General features: G+C 38.3%; 5 protein-coding genes across 9 annotated transcripts; 2 read left to right on the top strand and 3 right to left on the bottom strand.

Annotated features, from left to right (window-relative positions):
- Positions 1–265: 265 nt before the first annotated feature.
- LOC137707692 (disease resistance protein RPP8-like) lies at positions 266–4,063 on the bottom strand. Its single transcript, XM_088688753.1, has 4 exons — positions 3,307–4,063; positions 986–2,749; positions 798–859; positions 266–569 (listed from the first exon to the last, which is right to left on the bottom strand). Exons 1-3 carry the CDS (start codon positions 3,815–3,817, stop codon positions 843–845), a joined length of 2,292 nt encoding a protein of 763 aa, XP_088544879.1. The 5' UTR covers positions 3,818–4,063; the 3' UTR covers positions 266–569; positions 798–842.
- A 2,192-nt stretch (positions 4,064–6,255) lies between these two features.
- On the bottom strand, positions 6,256–11,674 carry LOC137707934 (serine hydroxymethyltransferase 3, chloroplastic-like). Of its 5 annotated transcripts, XM_088689114.1 has the most exons (8): positions 8,878–8,910; positions 8,654–8,766; positions 8,402–8,524; positions 8,120–8,224; positions 7,900–7,986; positions 7,716–7,823; positions 7,395–7,467; positions 6,515–6,991 (listed from the first exon to the last, which is right to left on the bottom strand). In XM_088689114.1, the coding sequence occupies exons 2-8, from the start codon at positions 8,660–8,662 to the stop codon at positions 6,717–6,719; spliced, it is 780 nt and encodes a 259-aa protein (XP_088545240.1). In that variant the 5' UTR covers positions 8,663–8,766; positions 8,878–8,910; the 3' UTR covers positions 6,515–6,716. The 5 variants fall into 5 exon arrangements, 4 of the variants coding, with proteins under 4 accessions (XP_088545239.1, XP_088545240.1, XP_088545238.1 ...); XM_088689113.1 differs by lacking the exons at positions 8,654–8,766; positions 8,878–8,910 and having other exon boundaries at positions 6,256–6,524; positions 6,683–6,991; XM_088689112.1 differs by lacking the exons at positions 8,654–8,766; positions 8,878–8,910 and having other exon boundaries at positions 6,515–6,597; positions 6,683–6,991.
- A 99-nt stretch (positions 11,675–11,773) lies between these two features.
- On the top strand, positions 11,774–14,569 carry LOC137707935 (uncharacterized). The gene is made up of 2 exons (XM_068446879.2): positions 11,774–11,900; positions 13,952–14,569. Exon 2 carries the CDS (start codon positions 14,032–14,034, stop codon positions 14,398–14,400), a length of 369 nt encoding a protein of 122 aa, XP_068302980.2. The 5' UTR covers positions 11,774–11,900; positions 13,952–14,031; the 3' UTR covers positions 14,401–14,569.
- An 898-nt stretch (positions 14,570–15,467) lies between these two features.
- On the top strand, positions 15,468–17,801 carry LOC137708660 (uncharacterized). Its single transcript, XM_068447782.2, has 3 exons — positions 15,468–15,678; positions 16,234–16,482; positions 17,464–17,801. The coding sequence occupies exons 1-3, from the start codon at positions 15,563–15,565 to the stop codon at positions 17,540–17,542; spliced, it is 444 nt and encodes a 147-aa protein (XP_068303883.2). The 5' UTR covers positions 15,468–15,562; the 3' UTR covers positions 17,543–17,801.
- Positions 17,802–19,211: 1,410 nt separating this feature from the next.
- On the bottom strand, positions 19,212–24,729 carry LOC137707571 (NADH dehydrogenase [ubiquinone] iron-sulfur protein 1, mitochondrial). Its single transcript, XM_068446468.2, has 5 exons — positions 24,181–24,729; positions 23,485–23,731; positions 21,733–22,027; positions 20,499–20,873; positions 19,212–20,326 (listed from the first exon to the last, which is right to left on the bottom strand). The coding sequence occupies exons 1-5, from the start codon at positions 24,611–24,613 to the stop codon at positions 19,427–19,429; spliced, it is 2,250 nt and encodes a 749-aa protein (XP_068302569.2). The 5' UTR covers positions 24,614–24,729; the 3' UTR covers positions 19,212–19,426.

Raw genomic sequence — 24,729 nt, 5'->3', positions numbered from 1 at the left:
AGGAACGTACATATACTGCTTCACGAAGTTAAATTTAGTGTAGCTAGTCTCCTGGTTACTGAGAAACACTCCATTCCAAGAATCAAATACTTGACAAACTGTAGGAATTAAAAAAAGTCTCAAGAGTGGGACTATATATCCATAGACTCTCCACCACTTCATGTTTTTGACACAATTTTTGTGCCAACATTATAAAACATTGTGTATAAAACATGAGGTAACGGAAAGTCCTTAGGGAGTCCCACTTTGAGAGAGTCACTGCATGTCGAGTATAATAACAGTCCATTTCATGAATGTTTTTGTTCAAAACGGTCTAAAAATATAAATGTTTTTTGCTATCCAATTGAGAAGCTATAAATAACAGTCAATCAATACAGAAGAAATTACTCAACGTGAAGATGATGTCTTTAACTGAAGCACTTTTACTCTATAAGTAAAATATAAAACATGCTTCAAGCCTTCAACAATTTTAACCAGATTTGAGCAGCAAGCAATGCAGGTTCTGAAGAGCTTCAGGCTTTCAGCACTATAGCGGTTTGGTCAGAGAGCTTTTTCTCGTTCAATTTTTTCTGCAAGACAGTAACAAAACTATCCAGTAAACTCAATAAGCTAAGGCACATACCATGGAAAAAATTAATCAAAGTGGATATATTGGTTTGGCCAACTAAATGTTTTGGGAAAAAAGCATATATCACACAAGTACTAGTGCATCAACTGTGCTCTTCCATTCGCAATAGAATCAGCAAACAACCTTGACGTGAGTGGAACATGAAAGATTTGCTTGGGCTTCTAATTACCTTATCATCATGGCGTGTGTCGACGATTGAAATTCATGCTTCCCTTCACCGGAAATTTATATCTGTATATTGAGATTAGCGATCTATATATTTGTACGACAAAAGAAATCAACTACTGTACTGTAATGTTGAAACATAGATAACAAAAATGAATTAATTGAAGAAGTTGGCTTGGTTATGATACATACCAAGTGATGAGAGAAACTCCTCACTGGCTGGTCCAAAATCAAGGGAAGGCACATGTTGGATTTTGTAGAAATCTGCTCCTCCTTTCTCAAGTCCACCGTAGAATGCTTTTGACATCCCAGTGATCAGCCCATCGGGAACTTTCTTCAAGCCTCCACAGTGCTCAATATACAATCGGCGAAGACAAGGCATGGCTCCTTCATCCACCATCCACTCCTCTATTTCGTGCATCCTGCGAAGTGAAAGAAATTCAAGACGAGGAAAGCCTCCAGCAGAGCATTTCAATGTCTTTGTGTTCATCTCAAAAGTACTCTGGCTAAGGCGTAGAACTCTTAAGTTTTGCAGCCTCTCTAGAATTGTAATCTGGTCTTCCTTGAGATGAGTCGCAAATAATGATAACTTGATGAGGTTTGGATAGCACTGGAGGTCATTTGGTAGCTCTGTGGTTAGCCCATGCAGACGCAACTTGCATATCTGAGGACAACTTGACACTATCATTGATATAACTCTCGAGTCCTGCACACGCAAGTTACGCACAGATAAGGACTGAAGATGGTTGAATTTGAGGCTTGTAGACTTGAAGATTTTCTCCAGATTTCTCAAATCACATTCGTACACATCTATAAACAGTATCCTAAGACTTGTCAAATCAGCAAGTTCATTCAAATCAGAATCGCGAGTTGAAACATATTTTAACGTCTGCAAATTGCGAAGAGGAGCCAATCTTAGTTTGTCATTATCACTTATACTGTATTTCAAGGGTAAATATAAGTGTCTCAGTTGGTCCATCGTCCAGATAACATTTGGGATAACTGCTGAACCATAAAAGCGTAAATCTAGAGTTTTCAAACATAACAGATTACTTATGGATGATGACAACCGTCTTATATTACTCTCGAATAAACTTATAAACCTTAAGTGGATTAGGCTCCCAATATCCCTCGATAGCTCTACTTCTCTTGTCATGTTTTCCAACTTTAAAACTCTAAGCAGTTTGAAGTCCTTGAAAATTGGCCGTAGTAACTTTATATTTCTTGGTGTCCAGTCAACCGGGGTAAAGTATGACAAAGACCTGATGTGAACATTACTTTCATCTCTTGATGGAACCAGTTTATCAGCACTCCCCTCCAAATAGACTGCAAGTCTTCTAACTTTACCCATTGACGCAACCTTGGTTACTGTGGAAGAAGAAAAAAGATGCATTGCCTCATTTCTGTGCGAAAATTTCACAATCTGGAGAAAGTTTTCCTCGCCCGCCTTTAACAAGCACAAGTCTCGCATAAGATCATGAAGGTGGCAAGTTTTGATCTTTCTAATCGAACCTTGGTCTCCAACTTGAACCATACACCTTTCCACCAATTCATTCAAGCAGCTGTATGATACATCCTCCATTGTTTCCAATGAACCTGCAGGTCTTAGCTGTGTAAAAGGTACAAGACCTTCTGCCATCCATAATTGAGTTAGTCTTTTCACTGGTATGGATGAATCCTCGGGAAAATGAGCCAAATATAGAAAGCATAGTTTCAAGTAATACGGTAAATCATCATAACTCAATTTCAAGACCCACAGTGAACCAGCGTATTCCTCTTCGTGACCTTCACCTCTCCTTATGTATTCTTCAGCATTTTTGAACATCATATCCCATTCATTCTCTGTGTCTTTTCTAACTAGTAGTCCTGCAAGCACAGTGATGGCTAATGGGAGACCTCCACAGTGTTGAAGCATCTTCTTTCCTAATTCTTTCTTCTTAGCATAACTTCTAGAGTCTGAAAAAATAAAAAACTGAATTAACAACACTTCGAAAATCAGTCATTAATTGTAGAAAGACAAAAAGTGTAAACAATTATCAATATTTTGACAAATGACAATACATTATGAACTTTTGTTTTCTGGATCTTATTGTAAGTTATACGGATCGAGGAAGCAGGTCACAAAAGAGGAGAAAAGAAAAGGTTGGAATCGGAAGAGTTCTTATAGCATTGTCTTGGAGAAATTTGTACAAGTAAATGTGAAAAACTAGGAATAAATCAAATAATAGCTTACTGCAAGCAATTAGCCTAATTATAAACCATCAAACAATCAATCTAACAGTAGTTAAATAGAATGAAATCGGTATCAATTGATATCTTTAACAAAACTGAATGTCAAATGCATCTTGTTTTCTAGAGTTCAATTTTCATTTCCTGAGCTATGATCAATCCTCACACGTGAAGTTTTGAGTTCGAATTCGAGCTAGAGAAGCTATATATTTTCCGAAATTAGTTCTTCCGATATCTAAAATGATAATAATAAAAATTCATAGAAGAGTTTGGTGAGGAAATACTTGTATCATCCTTTCCAGCAATTGCTATGTTACTGAGCAGTTCCCAACTTTCGTTCTCATTTAGTGGTCGGGGTTGGTAGAGGAAACCATTTCTATCAGCACACAAAGCTACTGCTTTTTTGCGCGTGGTTAGTAATATCCTGCTCCTTGTTCCCCCGCGTGGAAATGCAGCTTTTAAAGACTCCCATGCCTCGATGCTCCAAATATCATCAAGGACCACCAAACATCTTGAGTCTTGAAGCGTAAGACAAATCTTTTGGGCTATTTCATCATCCCTCCATTTTGCAATTGCTTCTCTTTGCTCAGTGGTAGGAGACATGAGTTTAAATAAAATTGCTTCCCAAACATTTCTAACTTGACATCTTTGAGATATGCACACCCAAGCGAAACCAACAAAGTGGTGCCGAACTTCACTATGATGATAGACATGTTTCGCAAGAGTGGTCTTTCCCAAGCCGCCCATGCCCCAAATCGAAGCAACAAGGCATTTGTCTTCCTTCATCAATTGCATAATCACTTCCTTCGCACTGTCCTCCAACCCAATGATATCGGGTTCAATAACATGAGAGTAACTTCGCCTCAGTAGTTGTTGCCTCTCGTACAATTGCAAGGAAGCGGCACGTCCGTCCTCCCTTATTACCCTGAGGTTGAAAGTTTCCAAAGTCGACCGCAAATTTGAAATTCTGGTGGTAATGTTCTCAATTTCTGCACCAATCTTGTGAAGGTCAACTCCTTCCTTCAAGATGCAAGAAAACCTTTACAGTTATGTTATTAGAGTCAAATCCCACAAATCGTAAGTGAGGTCAAGTGGTACATCTTTTCATTTGTAAGTGACATATTTTAAGTTTAATTATCGCCAAAAGTAAAGTTGAATCACATTATTAGTATTACAGTCCTCTTTATTTGTAAGCGAGAGGTCTTATGTTCGATTCCCGTCAAAAGCAAAGTTGAACCATATTATTATGGCAAGTCAAGAAATTGTGGATCTTGTATAGAATATTGGGTAAGAATCAAATTAAGAAATTTATTCAAAACAATTGCGCCTCTTGAAAAAAAATTCTCTCTGCTTGAGAGAACTTCTCTCTGTGTGAGATACTTTCTCACCTGTGTGTGAGTGCTCCCAATTCCGTCCACTCGCTCTGCCGTCGGCGCTAGCGGAGGCCAGGGTCAGTGGCCTCCCTTTTTCTTCTTCTTCTTTTATGTCTCTTCCCTTCTCTATGAGATTGGCTTTCTCCTTGTTTTTCTGACCGTCTTTTTTGGTGATCCCCCCCTGCGACCTTCGATCTAACCTTCCATTGGTCTTGATCCAACAGTCCCACTTCCAACTTTCCCTTTTCTTCTTCTCCGTCAAGTTTTTCCACCTCCATGACTCTAATCCAGCCATTTTCTGACTTTTCCATTTGCTTCGGTCCTACATCATTCTCACACATGTATGATTCAGCAACCATCTCTTCCACCCGCGGTTTGCGGTTTTCTAGGAAGGTGTGTAGAGCTACGGCTCATATGGTGTCCACACCACCACCCTCCAATTGTATGTCGTTTTCGGCTTTGTTGCTGGGGGAAAGTTCTTTCCCTTTGGCTTCTTTCTTTGGTGGCTGCGATTTCGATTTGTGTGGCGTTTGGTGGAGAACAATGGAGCCTTCTTCTTTGGGGGTGTGTTTGGTGAGAGCTCTGGCCTGGGATGCTGGATCAGCGGCCAGTTCTTCGACGGCGGCGGAGGAAGCTAGTCTTGTAGGGTTTTCTGTTTTGGGCCCTTCTCTCGGGTTGGGCTTTTTGTTTAGTGTTGGGGGTTCACTTTTGTTTTGTGCTTACTGTGTATTTGGACCCCTTTGTCTGTAATTGTGCTCTCTTGGTAATGAAAGCTACCTTTATCCTAAAAAAAAAAAAAAAAACAATTGCGCCTCCTATTTTCTTTACAAGGTTTTAGAGCACCACAAAAATTTTCAATCAACAGCTCCCACACCATTGTATTGTGATAATCAAGTAGTTTTGTACATTGCAATGAATCTTGTTTTCCACGAACATAAAAAGCACATTAAAATTGACAGTCACATAGTTTGTGAAAAACTACAAGCTGGAATAATTAGTCCGTTGCATGCTCCTACTCATTTCCGATTGGCAAATGTATTTACAAAGGCCTGGGGAAAGGACCAGTTTGTGCATCTCATTGGCCTGATGATGAGACGAATATGGGCTAAAATATCTTGGACATAAAAAACTTTCGCATCTTCAATACAAGGTCCAATGGGGGACCTATTAATCTAATGCTCCTGCAAATGAAAAGAAAGACAATTACTGTGAAATGACATAAAATACGGTAAAATATCTTTATGATTATACTTTTACTAATATGGTTCTTTTGTATCCATACAACTTTTCGTAAGGATAACTAAGTAAAAAAATAAGCTCCTTATAGTGATAAAATTCGTTTTGTCCTAAGATTATAACCATATATAGGTTTTACGTAACAAAAATGTGCAAGGCGAGAAAATGAGTGTTCGAAATTTACTATCCAAATGAAAAGAAGACAGCTACCCTTAGCTTCGATAACATCAACGCAATGAGAAATCATATTTTCTGAGTATATTAACTTGATCAAGCTTGGTAACATGTTATTGTGTGATTTAACATTTGAATCAGAACTGTTAAAAGAAAATGACCTTCCAAGGTAATGCACTCCCTTCTGGGGGACTAAGAATCAAGTTGATGGTCCTCCCCCTCCTACAAGTGTTGGCGGAGCCTTTGGGATGCCAGCATGGGGAGGCTTACCGACTTTACAACCCATTTCTCCGTCGTCGTGAAGGCCCTGAATGATGCTTAAGCCGGTGATGGCATATCCTCCGTCGTCAAACATCCCCTCACAATTCTAGTGGGTGCTTTGGTTTATTTAGCTCTGATTCGGCTTTTCACACCCTCTGGAAACAAGGTCGTCACCGTTGAGTTTGACAGTTATAAAAACATGTGGGATCCGAGTCAAGCGTTTTGCTAACTTATGTTAAAAACCCTGTCTACAACGCTGGAAAATGTAGTCTTTCGGACGTAGTCGATCTGAGGAATGTGCTGCCGCCAGCCAGAGCTGGTCAGCGCTGGTTTCTCTGCCGCCACGAGTGCGTGGGTTGATATACACGGCATTCTCTCTTGGCCATTTCATGTTCTGCAGAATTTGCAACCGTAGGCTTTTCCCTATATTTACCAAGCGAGCATCAACTCTGAGTAACCTATCACTTGCCATTGATATGGTAAGTTCAAACGCTTCACATACGCAAAGTCATTTAGCTCTCGTTTCCTCACCTTCGCACAGGAACAAAACCGAAGATGAATATCTAGTATCCACCGAAAAGAGCATGCTAACTTAAGTTTCAACAGAAGTAATAACCTTGTATTTCCTTATGATAACATTAACCACTGAGTTATACTCCAGGCAATGGGAACTGGGTTGTAAGGGCCTCAACTCTTCTCTGCAGATCTGACACTCGGTCCTTTAGGGAGAACTCAGGGGAAGCTACAAACTTCATAAAATCTTGGAGCTTTGATCCTGAGGCCGCGCGTTTAGCATCAATTGTTATCTGCACACCCTCATGAATGTAGTCTGCAACAGCTACAAATTCTTTCTCGGTGAATCCTCTTGTCGTCATGGCAGGTGATCCAATGCGAATGCCACCGGGCACTACAGCACTTTTATCACCTAATTCATCAAACATCGCAGGTGTAAGATCAAGAAGAAAACAAAAAATAGCTCAGAGACGTAAAAACCAGAACTACACTAACAAAATAGCTCAAAGATAAAGACCTTCAAAACTAGGCAAGTACCCAGTAGGGCCAAATAGGCCTGAAACCAAAAGTAAAAGTCTGGAACCCTTAGCATATCGGGTGAAATTATGTAAACAGCTTGATTAGACTATCAGGATATATATATCTTCCTACATTTGAACTAAAGAAAACACGTCCATTTCGTATGATTACTTGCATACAACTATTTCAAATATGGATCATGTAAAACTTCATAGCATTCATGAACTAAATTAGCCTTATTCTGAAATCCAAAAGTTCTCTTCAATTTTTTCAACCAAATTGACCTGTACACTCACCAGGTACTGAGTTCTTGTTAAGGGTGATAGAAGCCATGTCAAGAATTTTCTCCACTCGAGCTCCATCGATACCCTGTCGATAAAGGAAATGAGAAATAACATTGGAAAATAAGATTTGGGTATATAACCTAATGCACAGGACCAAATAATAACCTTAATCCTTAATTAATATCCTATAATGTCATTCACAAATGAGAAAACGCAAAAAAAAAGCCATTTAAATGTCCACATCTCAGGACAAGTTCTCATATAAGCAGCAATTAGAAATTAGCATCAATCCAAACAAGTAAATTAATTAACAATCTAGGACTAGGAACTTACTAAAGGCCGGAGATCCACAAGAACCAGATGGTTATCACTTCCACCAGAAACTAGTTTGTATCCAAGTTCAGTTAATCGGCTAGCAAGAGCCCTGCAATTAGACACCACCTACAAGGTAGAGTATCCACACTAACTTAGGGCATGTCTTCGACCATTTTTACACTAGGAAAAAATATTACAGTACCTGGTTCTGGTAAGCCTTAAATTCTGGGGACTGTGCATACTTCAAGCAAACTGCAAGGCCCCCAATAGTGTGGTTATGAGGACCACCCTGCATAAAGAACTCAAGCCTTTATCCTTTGTACATCAAAATTCAAAATAAATGTTTAATTTATAGAAGAATAAATAAATAATTAGGCATCGCATCGATGAGATTTGTTATCATGAAAAGAAGTACAACTAACCTGTAAACCTGGGAAAACAGCATTGTTGATGGCAGTTTCTAAATCAACCCCGAGAACTGTATCATTCTTGAAGAAGATCATCCCACCTCTTGGAACTCTTAAAGACTGAAAAGAAGTGTCTTAAATTTGTGAGATCATCCAAATGTGGATTACAACAAGGAAGCATGTGATGAGGCTACTGACGAAGTATTTGCGTTTTAGCATGTCTAAGAGTCCATTCAAGTGAAATTTTTTAATTTGGAAAAATTTGGTAAATTATAAATATATGAGTTTGAACAATACCTTGTGTGTTGTTGTTGTCACAATGTCGCAGTAGTCAAAGGGATTTGCAAGCACAGAAGCAGCAACAAGCCCACTTATGTGAGCCATATCCATCATAAGAAAAGCACCAACCGAATCCGCAATCTTCCAATGCAAATTAGATGTAATTCATTAGTTGCCAAGGAAAAACACACTGCTTATAAATGATAATGAATTCCATATCCATTACGCGAATTAAATTTATTTATATGGAATGAATACATAAATACTAACCTTCCTCATGCGAGGATAGTCAAAATCTCGAGGATAAGCACTAGCCCCGGCAATAATGAGTTTTGGTTTAAATCAGTCAGCCATTTCCTCAAGCTGGTCGTAATCAACCAGACCTGCATTTTGTTTTTGTTACAAAATAACCAACCTCATTCCAAAGAATAACAATTACACCCTTAATAAATCTGAAAGGCAACATAGTCTTATACGGAAACAAAATGCAGCACCTGTGGATTCATTGAGTCGATATGACATGGACTCAAAATAAATGGATGTGCCTGACACCCGTCTTTTAGGAGTCATGAAACCATGAGACAAATGTCCTCCGTGAGACAAGTCCAAACCCTGAGTTGCATGCACATGTTAGTAGCTAGTAGCCACCAATAAAGAGTAAACCAAATCCAGGAGGAAAACTTACCATGAGACGATCATGAGGTTTAAGAATTGCGGTATAAACCTCGAAATTAGCAGGGGAACCAGATAATGGTTGAACATTAACACCCCACTTCTTTCCATCTAAGTGAAATGCATCAAGAGCCCTCTTTTGGCAAAGTGTTTCAAGCTCATCAATATGCTCATTGCCACCATAGTACCTGATATGTACAATCAAATGATGAGCTACACCAAGAAAAATAATTTTAACGGAAGATCCCTATTGAACTCACATTACTCTCAGTCTGTATCTGTACCTTTTACCTGGTAAACCTTCTGAATACTTGTTCGTTAGACATGAGCCAACTGCCTCCATCACTGCCCGATAAGTAAAATTTTCTGAGGCAATAAGCTCAAGACTCTTGAACTGTCGCTGCTTCTCCATATCAATAATAGCACGCACCTCAGGGTCAGCCTCACTTAATCCGTTGTCTACAAAACTGCTTCCATTACCTGTAAACCAAATTATACAATTCATGAACAAGTCAGACATAACTCCTGCTACTAACCAATGATTCCCTTCATACTACATCAGAAGTTGGGAAAATACAGCCGGAACATATGGTTCTATTAAAGATGTTTATTCATAAGGATGGTTTCGTCATAGAATTGAGTAATGAAATTCTGTAGTTATGCTAAGTAGATATTAAGAAAATAAATACACAGAGCATCAAATCCAAGCAATATAAGGGAATACCATTCTGGCAGATGCTGAGCAAATTGATGGTTGTTTCGATTTTTGTATTTCTTAAGAGAAACTGAAATCAAAATTATATTATAACACCATAAAATTTGAAAAACCGGAACTATTCCTGCTGTAGAAATCTCAGAACAAAAATTTGACATGCATTTTAATAAAATTTACAAATAGAACCAAAAGTAAATAGAAATTATTGATATCAGTTCACAGGTTGGAGTAGAATTACCACCAATTTCAGGCAAAGGTACAGTGACAGAAGAGGATGGCCTTCCAGTAACCAAGCTTCCTTCTATGTAAGAAGAAGATCTAACGGGCTTCACACAATTGAGCTTTAGTTGATGGGAAAATCCACTGCCGGTAAGCCCCTTGTTTGAAAAAATTGTTCCTTTGGTCCAAGCGGGTTGTTGAAGAGAACCCATCACTGCAGCTCCACCACAAGCCTGCATCTTTACTTCCAAATACTATACCTTAAAAGCTTCCTACAGATTCTACAGAAACTCTTGGCAGTCAGCACAAGTTTAACATACAAATGATATGAATGCATACACACACACACACACACACACACACACAAACACACACACACACACACACACACATATATATTATATACATGCATATCCACAAGAGTTCCAAATTTGTCATTAGAGAAAGTATATAAATTGTTTTCATAAAGTAGTAAACATCATGGATAAATAACCCAACATACAGTATTTCACTCCTCAAAACTTATTTTCACACATGATGGCTACTGCCAATTCAAAAGGGAACTGTTTCCCAATGCTGATGAAACACTCATAACTCGTTGATAATTGCTACTTTTAAAGCTTCCACAAGGGCAACAAACAAGACCGTCTCATTGATCATTGTCGATCATATTCATAATAATTTACTTGCCACATGGAACATGAACAAGACTATTTCGTTAATCATTTCCCCGATAGAAATCCAACGGTATTATAACAGGCACGAGTGAATTTCATTGACAAGCAGGAAACAATAAATTTAAGAAAGATACGCCTACTCTAGGGAGCGTAATGAGCCTTACACCTCAAAATGCATACTTATACAGTGCTTAAAATATCGATATAGGTGGAAAATATCAATATGAAAATTTATTGAAATATCGATGGATATATCGATATTGGTTGCCTTCAATGGAAATTATGGAAATTTGCAATGGGTGGGTATATCAACTCATTCAGATTTAATCAAAATTTGAGAGAAATTTCTCAAAAAAAAAAAGTCAAAAGTTCGAAATCTGCATTGAGCTCCACCAAAATTTATGTGGTGAATTGGTAAGCATCCTTGATATTCATTGATTTTCCTATATCTCGCCGAAATAAGGTGGAGTTTACATTTCACCCTATTTCCATAATCATCCTTGATTTTTCGAATATTTCGACTGAAATATCGACAATCTCGTAGATACTTTAAACACGGCTATACATTGTCAAAAACTTAAAAGAAAAACAAAAAAAATCAACAACAAACATCCATGGAATTGAAAAACAATGTAAAACTAGTTTAAGTTGTAGTTTACTAAAGCAACAAATCACAACAACCATGTCAGTCAGTCAAACAACAAATTATGAAAATCAAACAAGTCAGTTTATCTATCCTGTTACTGTTAGGCCACTGAAACTGGAAGCTCCTGAAATATGAAACTATACATACACAGAGTATTAACCGAAACAATTCACTGGCTCCTAAGTTAATCGGCTCCCTAAAACATAATTAGGAAATTAACTCAGCCCCTAATTTTAAGGAAGAATAACAAGAAGGACTTACAGAATAACAAGAAGGACTTACAGAGTGAGAACAGAGGAGGAGAAAGTGGAGGCTGGACTGCTGAGAAGGTAGGGATGTCGGGACTGTTTTGGCTGATTCAGTAAAGATTTTTTTTTTTTTCATTTTTTTTACCAAAAAAATGAAGTATGGGCTATAAGTGGGCTGAAGAATAGGTTACAGCCTGCTACTTCAGCCGTGGGCTGGGCCGTCCCTTAAAGAGCCCCTCTCAAAAGCCGCCGCCGCCGCCAGTAGCTGCCAATTTGGCATTATAAGTCCTCAAAGGATATTGTCCAGATGCCCTTTGATTTACAGCGGTGGCGGAATCAGGTTCCCTCTCTTTCCAATTTACTCAATTCTTACTACTTTTGTTTTCTTATTGGTTTTAATTTTAATATTTTGTAATTGCTTAATTATATGTTTTCATTTGGAAGTTGGAACCAAAGGGAATGGGGGTAGGTTTTTCATAATATTTGATAAAAAAAATTGTGTACCAATTAAGACTTAGGACTGTTAGCTGTGGAAGAAGAAGATAAATGAAGATTAAGAACTGAAAAAGGGATAGAGTGATAAATATATAGCAAAATTATGGCAAACAAATTCAAATTATAAAAAAAACGATTAGGGCGGTGCTGTCCACACACTTTTTTTGACTTTTTAACACACGCTCCGTTGCCACTTAATACTACGGTCTAGTGATATTTCTGTCATTGGTAGAGGTTTTAAGTTTGATTTTCGTCAAATGCGAATTTGAACCACAATGGACTAAGCCCACTCCTTCCCCTTGCGGTAGGTAACCAGATAAATTCACTCTTGGATTTGTGGATTGAGGCCATTACATATGATTTTGTTTTAACAATTGCCATTACAGCAATCAAATCAGACAAATCCTCAGGTTTGTTTATTTCATATTTAGAGTTGAATTCTTGGCTTCCTATTTTCATACCGGGAAATTCTGTCCGGGGCAATGTAGAAAAACGCAGAGAAGAAGGTCGAAATGAGAGCGGAGTTGGGTTAGCATTCTAGGTTTACTTGATTTATTCTACGTACACAGAAACACAGAGTAGAATGTTTGAAAACTGTGGTTTCTTCCTCAACTGCCCTCTTGAGATTCTTCTACTTCTTTAAACGTAGCATGATCTTAATTGACCCAAATATTGTAACAGTTTTGGGCATGTTAGGATTAGTCCTGGGAGCTCTCTTGAATTGGGAATGCCACTCCCGCTACGAACATGGCGAAGAAGCTCTCTTCGCTGTATCCTATCTGCACAATTGGTTCAAGTCTTGCAGATGGAGTAGGGCGTTACATATAAGAAGGCAGAGTAATTGTTTGTCCTGTTAATTTATTGAGCTTCCAAGTCAAGCAGTAGTTTTCATCCACCACAATCGATGTGTTGTAATTTGTAGGTACTCATCTGTTACGACGTCTTTGATGAAATACTGTTTTTATCTCAGTGAGAGATTTGATATTTGGACAAACATTTCGAGTCTTATCTCGAGTCACATCTTTATTTCTTGTTTGAGTCACATCTCTCGATTCTTATCTTCGATGTCAATCCTTTATGGGTCCGTTTGGTGGGCTGGATGAGATTGGGCCTTATCAGTTCAGTTCATCTCACATTTTGACACAACAAACTACTGACTGGACTCAAGTCCATTTAATTGATCACAACCTATCACATCCGCCCACCATGCTTGGATTTCGTTATCTTATCCAGTTTGTTGGTGCCTCAATGAACTGGCCTTACTGTTGTTATTGGCTCATAAATTAGGGATTAATTATGGGTTGACAACAATTTTGCATGTGTAACTTTGTGAATGCTACAAGGAAATGGCAGCAACCATTTGTGACTTTGTGTATTGCATAATTGTAAGTTTCCTCCTTCTTCAATGCTGTTGGCTTGGTGGAGGAAAAGATTGCAAGTTGTAGGCTAGGTAGGCTGGGTGTCGAATATGCCATGTGAGCTTAAGACTTTCTGGTCGTGGTTGTTGGCATAGTTGCTAGTGTATGCCTATAAGTGTATTCATGCACTGTAAGTGCATTTGAAAGAGAACACAGGAGAGAAAATAGAAGTCAGAGTGAGAAACTCTTGGGGTAGAGTGAGCGCTCGGGGAATTCTGTGAGTGGGTGAGCAATTTCTCTCCGGGGTCATAAGTAGAATTTTGTCGAACCTCGTAAATTATTCAGTATCTTTATTTCTTGTATTTTATTATGCTCAAGTGTGGATTTGTATTTTGATGAGATGGTAATCTAAATCTCGATTCCGCACTGACTGACCATTAAACTAGAGTAAGATCGACTTGAATGAACTGGAATTGCAATTGTATATTTGGGTTCCATCTACTGCAACAAATTGTTATGATGTGCTGTTTATTGACAGGTTAGAGCGCGTGCGTTTAGAAATTCGAAGAAATAATCCTGCTCATTAGCGGTACTGTTGAAGACTTAGAATCGTGAGGCATGGACTCTGCGTTGGTAGTACATGAAGGCGGGTGCCACTGCAAGAATGTAAGATGGCGAGTGAAGGCGCCTAGCAGTGTTGTGGCTGTTAGTTGCAACTGCTCGAATTGCTCTATGAGGGGTACCACCGCTTTCGTTGTCCCTGCTGAAAGATTTGAACTTTTGGGTGAATCTGAGCAGTTTCTTACAACTTACACCTTCGGTACTCATACGGCAAAGCACACGTTCTGTAAAGTTTGTGGGATAACTTCATTCTATTATCAACGCGAGAACCCTGATGGGGTCGCAATCACATTTAGGTGTGTTGATCCTGGAACACTCACTTGTGTTGAGATTAAGCATTTCGACGGGAAAAATTGGGAAGTTTGACACAGTCTATCAGGCATTGTGTCGCAGTCAGAAGTGCACACTCTGCAAAATATAGCCTAAGTCGTCGTCGTGCGTTTAGGCCCTCTGCCTCTGGGGATTTTACAATGTTTATGTGGAATGTTATGGCTTGTATCATTGTATGTAATGGCTACTTTCTTGTGTTGTTTTAGTCTACCCTTTTGTTTTGTTCTCGTGTTCCTTTTGTTTTGGCCAAATGTATGATTTTGGTACTTGTAGAAAACGTCCACTTTTGTCCTTGTAGTTACAATTGTTGCATACAATATTAATCTTTGGAAAATTGATTGGAGTTAATGTCAAAGATAAAGATTATAAAAAAAAAAAATGTCAAAAATAAAGGGATGCATGTGTTTCTCCAGCTTCGGATTGATAATCATAACTTACCATTAATTGTTTTTATTTTTTTGAAGTTAAAAAAAAAGTGGATGCATTGCATGGAGGAAAAGTCGATCACGAAAACCAACCACTCTAAAAAACTAATGTACTTGCTATCTTTTTATTTTGTTGTTTTGGGTCAACGTATTTGATGGGTGCATTTTTTCTAAATTTTTTGTTCACCAACTTAAGTGATGGTAATGTTTAGCATATTTTTTATTATCGTTAGATAAATTTAAAATTTTGACATTTGTACAGTGGATAAACACAAAATTTATACTCATCTAAATAGGTGGTGAACACTGCCACCCTTTAGGGTAATTAGCAAAAATGCACCACCGTTAAATCTCTAGTTTAAATTTTAGTTTTGTGTATTAAATTAAGAGTAGTGCTACACTTCTATTTGTATATTATGTGTATCATCTCTCTAATAAAAGTAGAATTCATCAACACATACGATCTCCTGAGAAAATAATAATAAATGATGATATAAATATACAGTAAAAATAACAATTTTGTTAAAACAATTATATCAAACGAGTCTAATAGTAATCAATGATATCATCTCGAAAAAAATTACAAAAGAAGAAGCAGTAATCAATGAAAGTGAGCGTCAGCAGTGAGCAAAGTGGCCCTCTGTATATACGACTGTAGAAATATTCAACTCTTGAGTTGTCTTGGAGAAAAAGTCGGGAAACAAGTATAAGACTAGTAAAGGTGGATACCCAATGCCCAAATTAAACCCACGTAAAGAAGAGGAGAAGAGAAAATGACTTCTGCAGTCGAATTGCTGCCCAAAGAATACGGCTATGTAGTCCTCGCCGTCGTTCTCTACACTTTTCTCAATTTCTGGATGGCCGCCCAAGTTGGCAGGGCCAGAAAAAGGTACGCATAAATCTTTTCCTCCTTTCCTTAGTCGAGTTCACTAAATTAGCGCGAGTTTAGTTTGAAACTCCTTTGTCGTATTTCAGATGAATTTAGTGTAGTTATTACATCGTTTGTCAAATTTATTGTTAATTGTTTGGAATTGAGTTGGTGAGTTGGCTAGAGCCGTGTAATCTGCATTTGTAGATAAGTTCGAATCTCTCTCTCGTAGTGTACATAAATTTAACGTAATTATCTTATCATTTGTCAAATTTATTATCACCTATTGTTAATTGTTTGAAATTGAGTTAGTTGAGTTGGCTAGAGCTGTGTTCTAACTCCGTAGCTATGTTCGAATCTCTCTCCTGCATTGTAAATGAATTTAGCGTAATTATCCCATCTTTATTTGTTTGAAATTGAATTAGTCGAGTTGGTTAGAGCAGTATGATTCATCTTTGTAGCCTTTGTAGCTAAGTTGAATCTCTCTCCCTTAGTTTCAGCATAATTACCATTATCGTTTGTCTAATTGATTATCGTTTATCGTCAATTAATTGGAAATGGTCACCACCGCCGCAGGTACAAGGTGCCATATCCGACCATGTATGCGTCGGAATCGGAGAGCAAAGATGCAAAAGTGTTCAACTGTGTGCAGAGAGGGCATCAGAACTCTCTGGAAATGATGCCTATGTTCTTTGTGCTTCTGGTACTGGGAGGTCTTAAGCATCCTTGCATCTCCGCCGCCCTTGGTTTCCTCTTCACTTTCACTCGCTATTTCTACTTCAAAGGCTACGCCACCGGTGACCCCATGAAGCGCCTCGCCATCGGGTATATATGCCCTCTTCTTTCCACCAATTTACAATCTTACCAATTACTTTCGCTATTTTCACTAGCTAGTTTGATGATTTATCAATATTTGTAGTTTATCATTCGTATTTTAGAATAGTCATATGTAGATGTGGTAAATCAATTTATTAGATTGCTATTGGATGTCGACAAAGATCCGTTTAATTTGGAACTCAACAAAAAAATAAACTCATTTAATATAAAAGCACCTTGATATAAGGGTGCGATTAATAGTGATAATGATGTTTTAAGGTGAAAACAAATTAAATAGATCTTAATTAGTATCCATTATGAATTCGTCTCATTTTCATAATAGAGAAATGGAGATATCGAGAAATTTGAGATGGGTGTGTAGATGAACTATCAGTCCTTGTCTGTTAGAGGGGATTTATTTTGGAATTATTTACTATATTGAAGGTATTTTGAATGAAGAAATGGATGACAATTTTTTTTTTATTTTGTCCAAGTTTAAAAGTTGTCTTTTTTAGTGTGAATAATCCTACAAAGTACATCCTCTCAATAAACGAGGCCTTAGGGTTTGTTTAGCGCGTGTATATGTATATATATGCAAAAAAAGATATGGATCTTTTTTCTCTAAAGCTATCAAATTAAATGATCTGGATCTTTGAAATTTAATCCAATGTTTAAAAATTATTATAACTTTTAAAAGTTTTTACTAACTTCTCTGTCGTTGGATTAAATTTCAAGGGTCCGGATCACTTGACTTAATGATTTTGGAGGAAGAGATCCGAAGAGAATCTATTTCCTATATATATACAATTTTAAGCCATATTCTTTTGTTAATATCTACCTCGCATGATATTTTATGTTATAAGACTGTAAATATTGATCGATAATATATTCAGATTGATAAGATTTCAATTATCAATGACACAAATTTTTACGTGACCAGCACCATAACATGTCAGACTTAATTTACACTTTGTTATTGTAAAATGACAGGAAATACGGGTTCTTGGTTATATTCGGGCTTATAGGGTGCACAATTTCATTAGGGGTCAGTCTTCTTCTTCGAGGATAAAGAAAAAGCTGAACGAAGCTCTCATCTCAGACTCTTATGGCGGGGGAGGGCTTGCTTGCTTACTATTGCTGTCTCATATGCGCTGCTAAAAGGTCCTGCAGTTTTCCTTTTGTTTGTAGTGTTGGCTTTTGAATAACAAATAAAGTGCAAGATATAGGAAGGACGGAGTGTGTCTGTTGCGTTTTGTAGGCCTACTTTTGATGTTTTATGTATTCAAATGTTTAAGATGTATGAGTTACATGATTTTCATATGGTTAAACATCAGGTTAATTTTATATTAGTTAGGGCTCGTTTGGAAAGTGTACTTTTAAAATAATCGAAATCACTTTTGATGAAAGTGTTTTAAGTTATTTTAAAAACATTTTCAAACGAGTGCTTAATCAGGAGAGTATGTCCACTGTTTACTGCTTGCAGTTGAGTTCAAATCAGCCTCTCTAATAAGCAAGAATAGTTTATAACATGATCTTGTCAATAGTTTGTAACATGGCCATCAAGTCCAATTGGTTTCTTTTTGGTGTCTTTATAAAAGACCAAATTTATTAAGAGAGACAAACATTAACATACAAGACCAAAGCAAGGCAATGGCCAGCAGGCCAGAACCAGAAACAAGAATTAAAAGAGACGAGCATAGAAAGAATTTGGTAGAAGTTGAAGGAACACAACAATTACCAATTAGTGGGGAATGGAAGATTCTCTTTCTTCCGAGGCCGAGATGAAACCTGCACACCACTTTGACAAGTTGCCCCTTGCTACCTACCCTACTTCAACCTCTTTGATTCGATTGAGATATTTTGTCAAGTATCTTGTCTGAATAGTATTTATGTTCAAGAAGAATAACAAATGAACTTTTATCAATTTCATGTGTAGCAAAGGTGGTGAGGGGGGCAATTTCATATATTGGCTCCTATGTGGATCCGTCAGTAGTCTCGTAAACGATTTGATCCAAGCACAATTGGTGTCTAACTCTATAACCCTAAGCGGTTGTGAAAGAATAAATGGGAATTTGGTGACATATCACACAGTTTGCAAATTTGGTCTTAAAAGTTTGTCTACCTAACATTACTCTTTTTTCTTAACCTAGGCGATTTTACATAACTAATAATCTATGAACATAAGGGGTGAGTTCCTAGGTCCATGTCATCGACAACCGAGCAATCAGGTGCGTACGCATTGTCACGGAGTTGATAACTACCCCACCCTTCTATTACAAGCGACATTGGGGAAGCAAGGATGGAACCCGGGATGTTAGGTACGTGATATTAGTCATTTGAGTTACAATCCCACGACAAGTGTGCAATCCTGTTTCAACCTCTTCAAATTCATTCATTGTTTTAACCATTGTAGGGGGAAATCAATTTTTCTTTCTTTCAATTGAGAACTTCCTTTTCAATTGCATCAAAAATTGGTCCAGGAAAGTTGTGATTTTGGTGATCAAACTGATCTTCACCTGTATAGATAGAACTGCAAGAGATCATTTGTTCAATCTCTTTGACAGCCTCAACAGCAGTAGTAGCCGAAACCCTCTACGGGACACACTGTTTTAGCCAACTTAGCCGTATCCAAAACTTTGAGTTTAGCAAGCTTTGTTTTTGTTTATTCTTCAACTTTGTGCCGGTGAAGGTGGTAAGGAATTTCAGTTGCGTATGTTCAATAAGGATGTAACAATAAATGGAATGAAAAATCCCGAATTATATATGCAAACAGTTTTACAGAGAAAATGCTATTACATTTCATTTGAATTACAATGAAACAAAAGCCTAAAAGTAGTTTTATTGGAAGTACTTCCAACTCTGGCCAAACAGGGCCTTACAAACAACCCAATAAACATAACAGGAGAAAAACATGTGAATCTGCGACTTTATTCAAACAACAAAAATCCACTCATCACTTCTTCAGGAGCAATGAACTGCATTGTGCCATTATCTTCGAAGCCCTGGTGATCGAATCGGTCATGTAGAAATTCTCAACTGCAGTCCCAAATGGAGTGGTATCCACCTTTTGAGTGGACTCGGGCTTAATCGATAATGAAAAGGTAGCTGGCTCTCTCTCGTCTACTTGCAAAATGTTTGGTGCAACTGTCCTGATCCGGGATCGGATTGCCCCAAGCGTATCATATGGCAGCCGCACGCCTGCCACCTCAGATAGAGCCCGAATTATCTTCCAGTCATCCCTGGCATCACCGACAGTTGGAACTGCAGGTACTGTTTGCTGTGAGCACCCTTCAGTGTTTACGTATGTTCCTTCCTTTTCACTGAATGCTGCTGCAGGAAGGATGACGTTAGCACGATACACACCTCGGTCCCCATGATGCCCTTGATAAACCACAAATGCATCACTTGGAACCTTCTCCAAGTTGGTATCATCAGCGCCCATCAGGTAAACAAACTTTGCAGATTCGATGCTGTTTTCAGATTCTGGCACAAGCCCAAGGTCAAGTGCTGCAGCCTGGGCGGCTTTGAGAAGCAGTACGTTGAATCCATTCCAATCAGGCCTTACAACATTAGCGTATTTTCCAATGGCTTCAACAGCAGAAAAAATTGCATCCTTGTCCTTTCTCTCGTGAACCCCAGCACCAACAATGATGGCAGGGTTTTTAGCATTTGCGAGGACTGAGGAAAATGGGTGACGACGTTCAGCAATTTCTAGAAGTGTCTGAGGGCCTGTGCCGAGATGCTCGTGATTGTAGTTGAAATCAGCTGGAGGGCCAACGTACCCAACCTTGGCATGGTTAGCTTGCACCGTCTTCCGGATTCTAGCATTTACAATAGCAGCTTCTACCCTTGGCTGGTAAACATAATATGAAAGTATGAATTACTCTACGCGAATATACTTAAAAACACAATTAATCCACTCACGCATCCACAAGTCTTTAGCATGTCATACAAAAATGTAAGAGACAGGTGCAAATCACTTGCACTGGATTGCAGAAACTAAGATTAGATGGCTAGAAACATACCTGGGTACCAACCAATAGAAAAGCATCTGCTTTCTCAAGACCAGCAATGCTACTATTCAGAATATATCCGGATCGAAGATCAGCATCACGGTTCGAACCATTTGCTTCACACCAGACATTGTTTGACCCCATTTTATTTAAGAAGTCTTTCAGTGCCATCATAGACTCAGCATCAGATAGCTGACCAGCAACCCCAACGATCTCCTCTGGTTTAACTTGATGGGCCATCTCGGCAACTACAGCAAGGGCATCACGCCAGCTCACAGGCTTAAAGCGCCCATCAGCACCACGAATCATAGGGTCATTTAACCTCTGCCTCTTCAAACCATCATAACAGAATCGAGTCTTGTCTGATATCCATTCTTCATTTATGTCCTGCAAGTGGTGGTAAGCAAATATATTATACAAAGGAAGGATAACTATAAAAGGGTGGAGGACAACACCCACACATTTTAAACTTCAGTGTCTATTCATAATAGCCCCATTAAGTGGGAAAAGGCTTTGTTGTTGCCTATTCATAAGAGGTGCTAGTGCACTCAAGTAGATTGGCAAATTTTATGACGTGCATGTAATTTGATATCTCAATTGGTGTTAAAGAAGAATTAAAAAATATGGGCAACTTGCAGATTTATTAGCAGAAGGCAAAATTAAAACAAAATATATGGACTCAAGACGGTGGAGATAGATTTAAATAACTGAGACCAGATTGAAACATGACAGGTGCAGGCATTCAAGGTTAACACTAAGACCAAACTAGGATAAATTTCTTCACTCGGACTTAAGGTTAGGTTGCAATTAAAAGGTTTTGGGTAGTTCAAAGGTAGCTCTATTGAATTATCAGGACTTAAGATTAGGTTGCAATTAAAATGTTATGGATAGTGTTCTTGCATTTATGGGTAAACAATTTAGGTATGCACAGTCCATCAAGTAACTTGTAGCAATTTAGTTGTATCAAACAATTTGTATCCTTCATAACCATAAAAAGTCCCTCAAAAAGCTTTTTTTTAACGGAAACACTTGGGACAACTTTACTTATTATACATTTTTTATTTGAAGAAACACGTATTTGAGAAATTAAAAATGAGTACTATCAGCCCCTACATTGTATGCTAAAAATTTTCATGTATGTAAGTTTTGAAGTTATGTTTAAGCATCTTTGGCATATATTAGTATTGCGGAAAAGAAAGCTAGTCTCAGCGATAATAATCATCAGCAGTAGTCTAACAAAAACTACCTCATTTAATCGTGGGACAATGCGCAAGACCTCTGGACCTCGGCTATCAATTCGAATGTTGGATCCAACAGCATCAGTAACATCAATGGTCTCTGTTCCCTTTAATTCCCAATTTCGGGCTTTAAAGGCAAATGGTTTTGAGGTTAGGGCTCCCACAGGACAGATATCTATCACATTTCCAGAAAGCTCACTTGTCATAAGTTTTTCGACATAAGTCCCAATTTCCTCTCCGCTGCCACGACCTAACATGCCAAGGTCCTGAACCCCAGCAACCTCTGTTGCAAATCTGACACACCTGTTCGATCAAAAGAGCTCTATACATCAGAAGCTTGTAACTACAATTAAAAAGATGAGTGCTATCCAAGCCAAGGTGAATGAGGTAACTGTTTTCTGATATATCAAAAACTCAATGCCTACATTTTCAATTGTCAAATATCAAAACCCTAGTATTATTACTGGAGAAAAGTGTATTTGAAGCATACAACCCGAACCACTCCCATCAGACTTGGAAAGGTAACTTAGTACTCCAGGCATGATAATAGAAGTAAGGTGCTAAGAAATTGTATTATTAGGTTGTTAAACTTGATAACACATGATCATGGATAACAAAGAAGTAAAAACATACAACCCGAACCACTCCCATCAGACTTGGAAAGGTAACTTAGTACTCCAGGCATGATAATAGAAGTAAGGTGCTAAGAAATTGTATTATTAGGTTGTTAAACTTGATAACACATGATCATGGATATGGTCCAAACTTGGCTCAACAGGATTTCTCAAAAGCAGCACCATGAAAAACACAAGTAAAAATAAAAAATAAAAAAATAAAAAAAATAAAAAAATAAAAAGATACTCCAAATGAACTAAATAAAGATTCTGATAAGACAAAGCCACATTTCAAAATTATGTTACTTACCAGGAAATGAAATAAATCGACAAAGCCTCACTTTTCTGTTTCAAATGCTAACTAACATATAGAATACAAAAGAGAACTCGAATATGCTTGAGACCAATTATGTCCTCATGGTTTCTAGAACAGTTGATGTGAAGAAACTGGAGAGGACTCCACATCTTTTAGTTAAGGAAAAAAACTATGTTGGATAAATTCTCTCAAACAAAGAAAGTTATCAATTTAAAAGGAACGTCTCGAGTTGCTTCACTAAAGCTACTTACAAATAGAATAATAAACCTCTCAGCATAAACTCACAGAGATATATTAAACCAGGCACACCACATGTGGTGATTGAGATGCAGAGGGCTACAAGTATCCCACTCATACACTTTATTCAAATGTAAAATTATTTTCAATTAGCAAACTATAGATAATTCAATTGAGGGAATTCATTTTCACCTGTTTCACAACAGCCAAACCAAGTAATATTTATAATCAGGTGACTAAACTCAAAGCGTATCAAATATGTGATGTATGGTTGTTAATTTGAAAACTTACTCTACCTAGAGGACACATCATGGACTACACAAAACACTAGGGATAGACTAACAACTCCCACTTTAGAGGTTAAAATGCGACAATACTTTGCATCACTAAATTCCACTAACACCGACAACAACAACAACAAAATCAAGCATTCAATAACTCATGCTTTTAACCAAGGCATGAAAGAATAATATAAGTGATTTTTTTACTATAAAATGATTATACTAAAGGTAAGTTTTACCAAAACATCATACAATTCACTAGAACTGTAGTGAATATGTGGTGTATAAGAAGAGGTAATGCTGGATTCTAACCTTGTACATTGAATACACCGAGTCATTACAGTCTTCACCAAAGGTCCAAGATTCTTATCAACCACAGATCTCTTAACCTCAGTGAAACGGCCGCGGTCAGATCCAAATGCCATAGACTGATCCTGCAGATCACATTCTCCTCCCTGATCGCAAATTGGACAATCCAAGGGATGATTCATCAGCAAAAACTCCATCACCCCTTCTCGAGCCTTCTTTGCTATTGGAGTATCAGTCTTAATTTTCATGCCTAAGAAGAAGCTTTTGTCAAAAGATCACAACTTTTTGCACAAAAAGATAAAACAAAATTAAATTCCACTGTAACCAAAACCAAAACATGTCATAGACAAACAATGCATTGCTCAATTAACAAAATATCATATCAAAATCAAAATGTTATTGAGCATTACAGAAAATCCTGGGCTGAAAAAGAAGGAAAGCATCATAATTCATACTTTTACCAAAGGAAAACGGAACGAAATCTACGTCCAACAAAAAACTATTAACAATGCATCGTCCCAATATTCAAAATTAAGGTTGGACAAATCATAAGCTACAAATTATGGGCCTTAATCATACTCATTCGACACATGCCCAAATAGTAGAGCCAAAACCCAGAAAGAAAAGTCCCAAAATCGGAACTTTGAAGCCACAAACAGCTAATAGAAGCCGAAAATGGAGGATAGAGGGGAACCTAACCAGGCATGGCAGGCATGGCGCAGGAGGCGACGGGCTTCGGCGACTTCTCAACCTCAACAAGGCACATACGGCAATTACCGGCAATCGACAACCGGCTGTGGTAGCAGAATCTAGGGATATCAACGCCGGCGACCTCACAGGCCTGCAAAACAGTAAATCCCTTGGGGATTTTGACGGGGTATCCATCGACAAAGACTTCGATGGCATCTTCGGGATTCGGGAAGTGGACACGGGCCCCGCCCACAGGGGTCCGAGGAGGGAGATCTGCGGGGGGGTCGGGATGGGCCGCCGCCGCTGATTGATCGGCGTTCTGGAGCTCCGGCGTGGTTGAGACCGCTCTGTGGAAGGAGAAGAAGGGCCTAGGGTTATGGAAGCTGAGGAGCCTTGACGCTGTGGGCCTCATGGCCCTCGAAGCAAGCGATCCCAACCCCATTGCTGTCGATGATACCTCTCGCTTTCGATTTTGTTGTTTTCAGAAGCTCTGTGAGCCACGAAGAGTGAGAGCGGAGGTTGCGTTGCAACCTTGGAAGTGAAGGCTCTTCCCAAAAA

This window comes from Pyrus communis, chromosome 17 (genome assembly GCF_041283825.1).
Source record: "Pyrus communis isolate YQ-2024b chromosome 17, ASM4128382v1, whole genome shotgun sequence".
Lineage (NCBI taxonomy): Eukaryota > Viridiplantae > Streptophyta > Magnoliopsida > Rosales > Rosaceae > Pyrus > Pyrus communis.
This window is presented reverse-complemented; position numbering and strand designations above follow the sequence as displayed.